General features: G+C 44.1%; 1 protein-coding gene across 1 annotated transcript; it reads left to right on the top strand.

Moving 5' to 3' along the window:
- Nucleotides 1-1,523: 1,523 nt before the first annotated feature.
- Nucleotides 1,524-7,109, top strand: LOC735576 (gastrokine-3). The gene is made up of 6 exons (XM_001135030.2): nt 1,524-1,535; nt 2,781-2,834; nt 3,016-3,150; nt 4,833-4,940; nt 5,961-6,102; nt 7,015-7,109. The coding sequence occupies exons 1-6, from the start codon at nt 1,524-1,526 to the stop codon at nt 7,107-7,109; spliced, it is 546 nt and encodes a 181-aa protein (XP_001135030.2).
- The last annotated feature ends 4,705 nt before the right edge of the window (nt 7,110-11,814 follow it).

Below are 11,814 nucleotides of genomic sequence, written 5' to 3'. Positions count from 1 at the left end.
ACCCTGTCTCTGCTAAAAATACAAAATTAGCCAGGCATGGTGGCACATCCCTGTAATCCCGGCTACTCGGGAGGCTGAGGCAGGAGAATCGCTTGAACCCGGGAGGCGGAGGTTGCAGTGAGCCGAGATCAAGCCATTGCACTCCAGCCTGGGCAACTGGGTGAGACTCCATCTCAAAAAACAAAACAAAACAACCTACTCTGTGTCAGGTACTATTTTAAATATTAGACACTAGAACTACAGCAGAGAACAAAACAAAGTCTCTAACCTCACAAAATTGATAATTGACATAAATGTCCAATTTAATATCCTGATCAGACAACTGTACAAATAGATATAACACAACAAAAAATATAAATAGCCAAAGTAAGGTACAGGCAAGGAACTGTGATGATTCCAACTTCTTTAATAATTCAATAACTATTGAGTTTGTGGTCTGTGCATGGTGTTTTTGAAGTACTGAGAGCAATAGAGATATGAGTATGATATTATCTGAGCCCTGGGTGACCTATAGCCCCCTAAAGGCAACTGCTTGATGTTCCTGTGGCCAATTTTTATTAGGCACTGTAAGGACTGAGCTGTCTGTCTTTCCTCCTTGGGTCATTCCAGTGCCCAGGCTTGCCCATACAGAGCACATGTTCTCAGAAGAAGTGTCTGTTTGGTTCTGGCCTTCTGGAATTTGATCCAGGTAGCTGGGCCACCGCCAGTCAGAGCTTGAGGAAAAAAAAAAAAAAAAAGATAATGTATGAAAAGGCCTAAATTCATGCTTGACTTATTATATAAAGGCAATATTTTCCTATGTCTCAGGACTTCCAGGGCTAGTCAAAATATTCTTTATGGAAAAACGTGCCCTAAAATGAAAGGTCAGAGGAGAGAAACAAGCCATGTAGCAGGAGCAAAATATCAGGACATCAGGAAAGTCCACCAGGGTGGATGTTTGAAGAAGTGAAATGAGGTCAGCTTGGTGGGTAGACAGAGGGCAGCGCAGGGACAACCACATGATTTTTGGTTTGGATGAAGAGCGGGACCAGATTGCTTTTCAATCAGTCTAATTGTGTAGTTCAGCCTGTCTCTTTTGGTTTCATGAGGTTTGTCTCAATCACCCACACTGTTAGTAAAAACACTTTCAGGGAATTGAGAAGTAGAAACAGTGAGCTCATTGATTTTTATATTAGAACCATTTTGTGAGATCAATGTTTGCAATGTTCACCTTAGTTGCTAAGGTCATGGGCATACCAGCCCACAAAGATTTGCTCATATGCCATGTTTATCTTGGAACCAATGTTTACCTTGGTATCAGGGTAAAGAGAAATACTCAGATGTAGTTAAAGAAAAGCAATAACTGTGATTACATAAACCTGCCTTTTTTCCTCCCTGAATGGTATCCGGATCATAGGAAACTACCCGGAACGCCTTATCATGGCAATAGTTGAAAGGCGTAGGACTATATAAACCAGATTTAGAAAATAAATGGGACATAGAAAATTCTTCTATGCATGCTGTTGCGTGGGGTATGAGACAGCATGAAACACCTTGTAAGTATATTTTCTAACTTCAAATGTAGGTGATTATGTTCTCAGAGCCAAAATAGCCAGGGAGAAGTTCTTTTTTCCCCATGGACTCTTCAAATTAAACTCAAGGGGAATTTAGAATTTTCAAATATTAATTTGAAAAAACATAGCCTCTCTGTTTTGGAACATCTGAACAAAGAGTCTCTCCCAAAGGAAGTAATAACTAAGTTCTTAAAGGTCCTGAATCCTTGGGGGTTACATAGATATTCATATTTTAGGGTCCTCTCTTCCTAGACTTGTCTTATTTACAAATTTCCAGTGAAGGAAAGTTTCAAATATATTTAATATATACCAACCCTAATAGTTTCATAAAATAGTGTTGCTATTTGCAGCTCATATATTTCCTCTATTAGCCTTACAGCATCATGATGATTATTCATAGAGTAGCTGTTTTCTTTTCTTTTGTATATGTATCTCACCTTTGTTTGCTTTCGTTGCATGTGGGATATTGCGGGGTGGGGGAGAAGGGGAGTTCCTGAGCCTTCAGTAGACCAGATGAGGATGAGGTATGGAATGTGGGGAAACATTCATTGTGCACTTTCTCACCTTGTCCTGTTTCTGCTCCCACCAATTCTCTCTGACTTACTCTCTGATGCTTACAATTCCCTCAACAAGCAAGCAGGCCACACTGAGAAGAAATGATTAACTGCAAATATTTCAATAATTAGTCACATTTAATTATCACGATCTATTTCAAAATAAAGTGCAAATAAGTGGTTCACGGTCTTTTATTCTCAGGCAAAGTGGAGAATCTAGAGGAAAGGAAATCAGGAGGATATCAGTTTCCAGAGAAGGCAGAGAGGGAGTCTCAAATGCTTGGAAAGAGAGAGGAAGGTGCAGAAAAAGAAGACTGAGAACCTGAGTTATCATCACTTATTTTACAATTTGGCCTGAGATGGTCCTTCCCCATGTGCGCATCAAGTGGTTGGTCAGGTTGCCTAATATTTAGCCCAGTGATTAGCAATACATGCAGAGTGAAGCAAAAGGTATCCTTGACTGAACTATATAAAGCTTTGTCTCCTGAGTAGCCAGCATATCAACCATACTGCGTGACAGTCTCCTGATACACTGGGTCCCCCATGCCATGAAAGAGGATGGGAGTTAGAGATCATTAAAAGAAGGCTCCAGCCCCAGCAGGGCTTGGGGCTCTGGACTCTGAGCTCACCTGAAGCTAAGGCAAAAATGCCCTGATATTTGTTTTCATTTCAGGTTGCATCTTCCATCCTTGGGGTCTTTGTCCTAACCCCATCCCTGGCCATGATGGTGAGTAAGGATGGAGAGAGTTCAACCTGTCTAGTCCTCCTTTAGCAGAAGCATTTTAAAAGGTGATAATTAAGGGCAACCTCCTCAAATTTCCTGTGGGTACCCGTAAAACCTACAAGGCATGGGCAAAGTAGGAACTCTGAACTTTCAACTTTTCTCACTGTTGCTTGGTTTTCTCCAGAATATCCGTTTCAACCATCCTTTGTATGGATCTTTTGGGACTCAAATTATCCATATTGGTGCCTTCCAAGGTATGGTCAGCATCCAAGACAACAATATTTTCAGTGAATGGGACGGAATCCTGGACTACAAGAATGTAAGACGAGAAACACATTCATTACAATGTGAAAGAAAGCCACGTCTGGTCCAAAACGTAGCCTTATGCTTTTCCAGAGAAAGAGGACATTCGCCTTCTCTAGGTTTAGGTCCTTGATGGGCATGCACATCATTAGGTAAGGGAACAGCTTTCCTGCAGTTGCAGTGACTTCTTTTTGAGCCAAAAAATATAGGGGGAATTCTAGCTGGTCTATAGGGATCCTACATCCCCTATGTTCCTGTGAGGTGTTGACTTCACACGGCCACCGAAGGCCTCTGATCTCAGAAGCCCCCATGTCTTGTAACTGGTATGTGCTGTAGAAGTTATTTTGTCTTGACTTCTGATTTTAATGTTAATTTCCAAAGAAGAAGAATGATGTATTTTCATTTTTAGAAATCTGACTGCAACTTGCCCATCACTTTCAATGGTAAGACCTAGCAGAAAGACACAATATTGAGAAGGCTCCACCTGTGTGCTTGGCCTGGCTCTCTGATAGAAAAGCACTATAACCACAGGGACATCACTCGGCCTTTGTGTGCCTCAGTTTCCTCCTCTGCAAAATAGCGTCAATAGCTACCATTCCTACCTGGCAGGACTCTGAAGGGTTAAGTGAAGCAGAAGCGCACACTTCTTGTTCTGTCCTGCAAGGCCCTGTCCCATCTGGCCCCACCGTCTCCCATCTGGCCCCACTCCCACCCACATCCATGACATTCCCTCCAGCCACTCCGGACACCTCAGGATGGGCACCTCAGGCACAGGCTTTCTCTCTGCTCCAGCCTGTATCTTCCGTGCTCCCTTCCCTGACCAAGTTCCTCGCTAGTCACCTAACCCACTCCTGATTTCCTCAAGGAAATGTCCCCTGAATCCTGCTAGAGGGCACACAGTGTACACAGGTTAGTGATTTTCAACTCTGCTCTATGCCATGGAGACTTTTCTTCAAACAAAAATATTCCACGGTAGTCTATGACGTGGAACCGAAGAAGCCAGAACTACTCTGGCTGGAGGAGGGAGATGCAGGCGAACCTTAGGCGCAGTCAGACACAGCTGGAGAACTGCTGCTCTGCTCCAGGCTGTGAGAGGCCAGATGACAGGCCCAGGGACTCATGGAGGGGGATGGTCAGTGGCAGACCTAGGGCTAGAATCTGAGTCTAGAGGGCCTGGCCCAAGGTTCCTGAGAACCTTGTACATTCAGAGAGCACTCCATAATTTTCACAGTGCCCTCACAAGCTCTCACAAGCAGTTAATTTCTCCTCTCATCTTCACAGCAACCCTGTGGAAGAGGGGCTATTATTATTTCTGCTTTCAGATGACAAAACAGAGGATCGTGGAGCCCACTGAGGACCATGATGGTTGCTAAGTGGCAGAACAGGACCTGCAATCAGCCTTATTATTAGATCCAACCCCCTATCCCTCCCATCCCACCTTTCCATTCATTGTGTGCAGAATGCCCTGAGAGATTCCTTTCCTCACCCACATCAGGGGACAGTGCCAAAAGCCCCGGGAGCATCAGGGCTCTGAACGTGTTACCAGCCCTGATGCTGGCCTTTTTTTGGTGCCCAGAGTGGCACTCTGCTGGATGCTGTACATCAGTCAGAAGAGCAGCTGTGCCACACTGATAGAGAGTGGGTGTCCATTAATATCATGACTGCATGAATGACGTGTTTCTGCTGTGTTGCTTTAAGGCCCTTTTGGTGGCTAAGGTATTTAACAAGATGGCCTGTGTCCTGGCCAGGATGGACCAGGCAGTCTTCCCAAGTTTGGATGACATTAGCAAGGCCCTGGACAAGCAGGCAAGTGAAGCCAGTTCACTGTGGTTTCCTTTTAGTTTGGTGTTTTCCAACTCTGCATCCAACCTCCTAGGACAAGGCTGTGCACACAGAGAGACTTGGGTCATGCTTATTCTTCATGCCCATGAAATTCCACCATCATACCAAGGACTCCAGGTGCTGTTGATGGCTCATTCAAGTCAAGTCATAATTTAATCAAATAAAAGTTGTATACAGTGATCTCATTTTGATGAATTCCAGAAGGGTTTGAGCTACATGTTAGTGAATATAAATTGTTGAATGTAAATATTAGAGTGAAGTGATAGAATATTCACATTCCCCTACCTTCTTTCTCCTCTACCTAACCCCTAAACATATCCACACATATTCTCTTCAGTTGAAAATAAGCCCAGGACTGCTGAAGCTCTCTTCCCCTCAGCTTCTTAAATGACAAAAGTAGTCCAGTAAGTTAAAAACCAGCGAGTGGTCCTGGGCAAGTCATTGAAATCTGCTGTCATTTGCTTAAATAACCTGCACAGCACGTTTGGCCGACACTGATATTCATGGCAGGAATTGCTGACTCTCCGGCGGGAAGAAAAGATACACTTCAGGTCACATAAAAATAAGGCAACTTACCAATTTTTTTAAGAGAAAAGCTGAAAGTATCCCATCCGATTTAACAAGCAAAAACATAATATAATGCAACAAAAAAATTTAAAGCATTCTGTATTTTCATTAGAGATGAGAAAGCATCGAAGACTGAATGAATTATTAAGTTTAAAAGGTTGAAAGGAACGGACAGGAAAAGCCACCTGAACGCACAGGCAGATTTTTCTGGAGTAATGTCATCACCCTGTGGCCAGACAGGATATTGCTGTTAGAGACTCCAAGGACATGTTTGGGTTCAGAGCTATTCTGGTCAATTTTATCACCCCATGCACTGCCTCCACTTACTCATGGGCCAGGGTCTCAGATCCTTTTTGTCCTGCCTCTTGTGCCACCCCCAAATGCTGTCTCATCATTTTGATGTGCCACCCCTTCCAGGCTTTTAAGCATTACCCTACTACTCGCGGCCTGACTTACACTGTTTTACCCAGCCGGGTCAAGAACTTAGCACAGTATGGAATGCCCATTAAGAACATGTGCAGAGATGACCCCACCTACTTTGCCCGGCAGCAAAAAGAAGGTGTGTTAGCAACTTAACTAGAAACCCAAGACCATGGGTGAGTCAAAAGGCACAGTATGAATTTTAGGTCATTGACAAATTCTAATAACAGTTGTTGGGTTTGTTCTATTTATTCGTTACTGGATATAAAAATAATGGGGCCTAGGATGTATTCCCCCTCTGGTTGTGGAGATGATTTCCTGACAGCGGGACTTGTTGAGAATGGCGAGCTGAGTTAACTTAGCTTTATCAGGAGGCTAAGTTCAGTCATCTCATCAGTGGGATTTGACAGTGGGTACATATCCTCACTTGACCCAAAGCCTCATCACCCCCTGCCCAAGCAACACAGCGCCCAGTATCCTATCATTAGAGTCCCATTGCTCTGGGATCCCCAGTTTCCTCTTCTGCAAGCTGCCCAGAGGTTGGAAGGCAAAACTCTAATAGTTATGGACCACCCTGGAAAAGGAACATCTCAGTGGCTGGCACTCCTGCTAGGGATGTGGTGGCAGATCAGTAGTAACCACCTTGGAAAACTACTAGACAAGACTTAAAGAGCTGCTTTCTAGTCCAGATAGTCAGTAACCGCTTCCCATTAGGCTGCTGCCAGTCACTTACATCTTAATATAAGTTAACCCAATGAACAGGGGTTCTTCATAACAGGAGGATCCAGCAGGAAAACAGGGAGAACTTGAGGGGCTGGGGTTCAGAAGGATGATTAAGGATCACTTAAAGAAATAGAAAAAGTAGAGGTGAGGCCAATGATTGCAGGGGCAGGCGGTAGTAGGATCTTTCATTTTAGTCCCAGTCTTTTGCTAGAAGAGCTGTCCTGAGCACTACAACTGTGTTAGTTGCAACTCATAATATAGCCACTCTATTTGGGGGTCTTAAAGTGCTATTTTTTAAAAATAAAAATCCTTCTCTTTCTTTTTAAAGGTACTGCCCTGGTAATTGACTCCAATTCTTGTTTTGAAATCCAACTTCTGTCCTTTATGGGACTCTTCATCTGCGGTGAGATTCCTGGGCTCTGAACCTCCAGGAGGGCTGTCTGGCATGTGGACTCACCTGGCCTGAGGCTAGTGCTAGGACCCAGCCCTCCCTCTGCCTGTGGGAAGCTGCTCCTTTTAGTCTTCTACCTTCTGCCTTTTGTCCCAGTACCCAGCTCTGTAATCTGAAAAAGTGTGTCCACTTTCTCCCTCTGGGTTAGAACGATAGTTTCTTGCCTCACTGGTCTAGCAAATGAGTCCTCCCTGGCTGCCCTGTCCCCTCTCAGCATTCCCGGCTGCATGCAGCCCGGGACCTCCCACTCCGGCATGGTGCAAAGGAGCTGGCACCTCTCCCAGGATGGCTCATTTTTAAGGGCTTCTTTCTGGGGTATCTCTTGAAAAATTTCTTGAGAATTTTAGCCAAAAAAAAAAAAAAAAAAAAGAATCAATCAATCAATCAAAAATAAACACAGACACTAGCCATAGCACAGACTTAGCTGTTGGGTCTGAGGCTATATCTCAGTCTCCTGAAAAATTGGTGCTGAAATTCCAAGGAAGCCTATTCTCTGTGGTGGCCCAGCCTGTAACATGAAAATTTCTGTGAGAGATCCAGGTAAGCCTCCCTTTGGAACTGGCCTAAGCCCTTTAGTGGTAACTCTCAGGCATTTCTCTCCACTGCAAATGAATAAGGACCATGGATTCTCAGCACTCTTTTTATGTATGTATTTATTTATTGTTTATTTTTTGGAGACAGGGTCTTGCTCCATCACCCAGGCTGGAGTACAGTGGTGCAATCATAGCTCAATGAAGCCTCGGCCTCCTGAGTCAAGTGATCCTCCTGTCTCAGCCTCCCAAGTAGCTACAACTATAGGTATGAGTCACCATGCCAAGCTAATAAAAAAAAATTTTTTTTGTCAAAGCAGGGTATCACTATGTTGCCCAGGCTTTTTTAATCTGTCTTTTTCTTTCTCTCTTGTTGAAATCGAATAGGCTTTGTATTTTAACTGTCCGTTCCTACAGCTGGGAGGGCCTGAGCCACGCCTACCCAAACCCCAGAGCATCCCTGGCTCCTCTCACCTCAGGAACAAGAATAAATGGGGAAGGAGTGTTAGAGACACATGCGCAGATGTCCACAGAAGGTCACGGTGGAGTTTGGAGGACTATAAAATAAAGTAGGACTGGGTGGGGTGTTGCATAGTGCGTGTGCATGGAGCAGGAGGGTTCTGGGGGATGACAGAGCTGCTAGGAGCCAGTTCTGCCAAGAAGATAGAGCAGTGGTTGACTGCCTATAGCCAGGAATGAAAGCCAACTGCACCAGAAAAGCCCAAGATGAACCTCTACCAAGGTGTACACAGGATGTGGTTGGGCAGGCCAGAGGCTCTGAGCCTCTGGAATTGGTCACATATGACTTGCTGAGGGCAAGGCAAGTACAGATACGTACACAGCCACACTACTTGTAAATATCAGATGCAATATACCAAGGCTTGGTCAACCCGAGGCCCTGAGAGCACCATGAGGCAGGGTCTGGCCCCCAAGACTAAGCCCAGTGAATCCCGAGAGTCAAATCACCATGGTTGTCAGTGCATCCTGTATGTGCCTTATCCCTGACACCCAGCCTCCACCTTCAACCTGAGCTCTGGGGACCAGTCCCTATCTTGTCGTATGTGCCTAAGTCCCTGTTACAGTTGCTAGATCCCCACTCCTGAACCTTCTGTGATGGTGGGGGCCTGCTGCCTACTGACCACTCTGATGCCAGTCTCCCTCTTCTGGACTTCTGAGCTTCAGCTGCTCCTGAATTTCCCTTCACCTCTGGACTTCATCCAATTATTATAACATCCTTGTTATTTCCAGGAGACTTCAAGACCCCCCACCATGCTTGTCTCCATCTGTTACATCCTTGCAGATACTCGCTTTCCAGCTGGGACTGGTTTCCTTCCAGAAATGCCAGGTTCAAGGCCTGCTGCCCTCCCGATGTACATCATCACACTTGGCTGTCATTGGCTGGGCTGTGATAGCTCCCTCCTGAGAAAGAGCCAGCACACGCCTCTAGACCTTAGAGGACTTGTCAAGGTAAATTTGGGTCCTTATAAAGAATCTTCCATGCATGCACCAGGATTTGGGTCCTTTGGGAGTTGGGGTGGTGATGGCAAAAACAGCTTTCAAGATGTTACCATCCTACTGATGGCCATTGTTAACATTTATTCTCAGAATACATCTAATTCAGCACTCAGTGAAATTTACCATATTTGAATCTCAAATCAGTGTCCCTGACCCAAATGTATTCCATGTTTATTAAGGCCCTAGCCTTCTGTTTAAAAGAGGATCATATGAACACTAATAACAGATTGTATGTTCCACCTGGGATTACAGAACTTAAGCTTTGGACCTCTTCAAGGAGAACTACAAACCACTGCTCAATGAAATAAAAGAGGACACAAACAAATGGAAGAACATTCCATGCTCATGGATAGGAAGACTCAAGATCGTGAAAATGGCCATACTGCCCAAGGTAATTTACAGATTCAATGCCATCCCCATCAAGCTACTAATGACTTTCTTCACAGAATTGGAAAAAACTACTTGAAAGTTCATATGGAACCAAAAAAGAGCCCACGTAGCCAAGACAATCCTAAGCAAAACGAACATACCTGAAGGCATCATGCTACCTGACTTCAAACTATACTACAAGGCTATAGTAACCATAACAGCATGGTACTGATGCCAAAACAGATATATAGACCAATGGAACAGAACAGAGGCCTCAGAAATAACACCACACATCTACAACCATCTGATCTTTGACAAACCTGACAAAAACAAGAAATGGGGAAAGGATTCCCTATTTAATAAATGGTGCTGGGAAAACTGGCTAGCCATATATAGAAAACTGAAACTGGATCCCTTCCTTACACCTTATAAAAAAAATAATTCAAGATGAATTAAAGACTTGAATGTTAGACCTAAAACCATAAAAACCCTAGAAGAAAACCTAGGCAATACCATTCAGGACATAGGCATGGGAAAGGACTTCATGACTAAAACACAAAAAGCAATGGCAACAAAAGCCAAAATAGACAAACAGGATCTAATGAAACTAAAGAGCTTCTGCACAGCAAAAGAAACTACCATCAGAGTGAACAGGCAACCTACAGAACAGGAGAAAATTTCTGCAATCTACCCATCTGACAAAGGGCTAATATCCAGAATCTACAAAGAACTTAAACAAATTTACAAGAAAAAAACCACTCCATCAACAAGTGGGCAAAGGATATGAACAGACACTTCTCAAAAGAAGACATTTATGCAGCCAACAGACACATGAAAAAATGCTCATCATCACTGGTCATCAGAGAAATGCAAATCAAAACCTCAATGAGATACCATCTCACACCAGTTAGAATGGCGATCATTAAAAAGTCAGGAAACAACAGATGCTGGAGAGGATGTGGAGAAATAGGAACACTTTTACACTGTTGGTGGGAGTGTAAATTAGTTTAACCATTGTGGAAGACAGTGTGGTAATTCCTCAAGGATCTAGAACTAGAAATACCATTTGACCCAGAGATCCCATTACTGGGTACGTACCCAAAGGATTATAAGTCATGCTACTATAAAGACACATGCAGATGTATATTTATTGCGGCACTATTCACAATAGCAAAGACTTGGAACCAACCCAAATATCCATCAATGATAGAATGGATTAAGAAAATGTGGCACATATACACCACAGAATACTATGCAGGCATAAAAAAGGATGAGTTCATGTCCTTTGCAGGGACATGGATGAAGCTGGAAACCGTCATTCTCAGCAAACTGTCACAAAGACAGAAAACCAAACACCACATGTTCTCACTTATAGGTGGGAATTGAACAATGAGAACACTTGGACACAGGGCAGGGAACATCACACACTGGGGCCTGTCCAGGGGTGGGGGGCTGGGGGAGGGATAGCCTTAGCAGAAATACCTAATGTAAATGACAAGTTGATGGGTGCAGCAAACCAACATGGCACATGTATACCTATGTAACAAACCTGCACGTTGTGCACATGTACCCTAGAACTTAAAGTATAATATAAATAAATAAATAAATAAATGAGAACTTAAGCTTCTTGCTGAGTCCATTGAAATAATTTTTGAGTCTCCCTGGGAGTGCCTAAAAGTAGCTAAGAATGAGCCCAGTGATCTTCCAAGCAGGGAAATCATCTTTCTTTTCTTCCTCCCTTGGGGCAGCCCCTGTCTTTGACATAGGCTGACATAGTCAGTGCTGCCTCTTACAGCTGAGAGAAGGGTCCAGGGAACCCACAGCACCCAGAGTCCTCAGCTGAGCTGTCTCCACCTGCTGCCCCTCTGTGGAGTGCTGCCTTTTGGGCAGACACTGCCATCTCTGCCACTGATCTGGGGAGCCTTAGGGGGCTTAAGGGGCATTAGCCCTCTGGACCCAATGCAAAAATAAGAAAAATGAGTCTCTCCTCACCCTTTGGCATCTCAATCATTCATGTATGCCCTGTGTATTCGTTTGTTTTCACACTGCTATAAAGAACTGCCCAAGACTGGGTAATTTATAAAGAAAAGAGGTTGAATTGACTCACAGTTCTGCATGGCTGGGGAGGTCTCAGGAAATTTACAGTCATGGCAGAAGGGGAAGCAGGCATGTCTTACATGGTGGGAGGTGAAAGAGAGAGTGTGTGAAGGAGGAACTGTCAGACATGTATGAAACCACCACATCTCGTGAGAACTCACTCGCT

The sequence above is a fragment of the Pan troglodytes genome, chromosome 12, assembly GCF_028858775.2.
Source record: "Pan troglodytes isolate AG18354 chromosome 12, NHGRI_mPanTro3-v2.0_pri, whole genome shotgun sequence".
NCBI classification, from domain to species: Eukaryota; Metazoa; Chordata; class Mammalia; order Primates; family Hominidae; genus Pan; species Pan troglodytes.
The sequence above is the reverse complement of the archived record's forward strand: the minus strand, read 5'-3'. Positions and strand labels throughout refer to the sequence as shown.

Excerpts from the sequence above, each read along its gene's own strand:
- LOC735576 (XM_001135030.2), top strand. Across the intron at positions 2,835-3,015 it reads CCCCATCCCTGGCCATGATG|AATATCCGTTTCAACCATCC; the intron begins GTGAGTAAGGAT and ends GGTTTTCTCCAG. Across the intron at positions 3,151-4,832 it reads GAATCCTGGACTACAAGAAT|GCCCTTTTGGTGGCTAAGGT; the intron begins GTAAGACGAGAA and ends TGTTGCTTTAAG.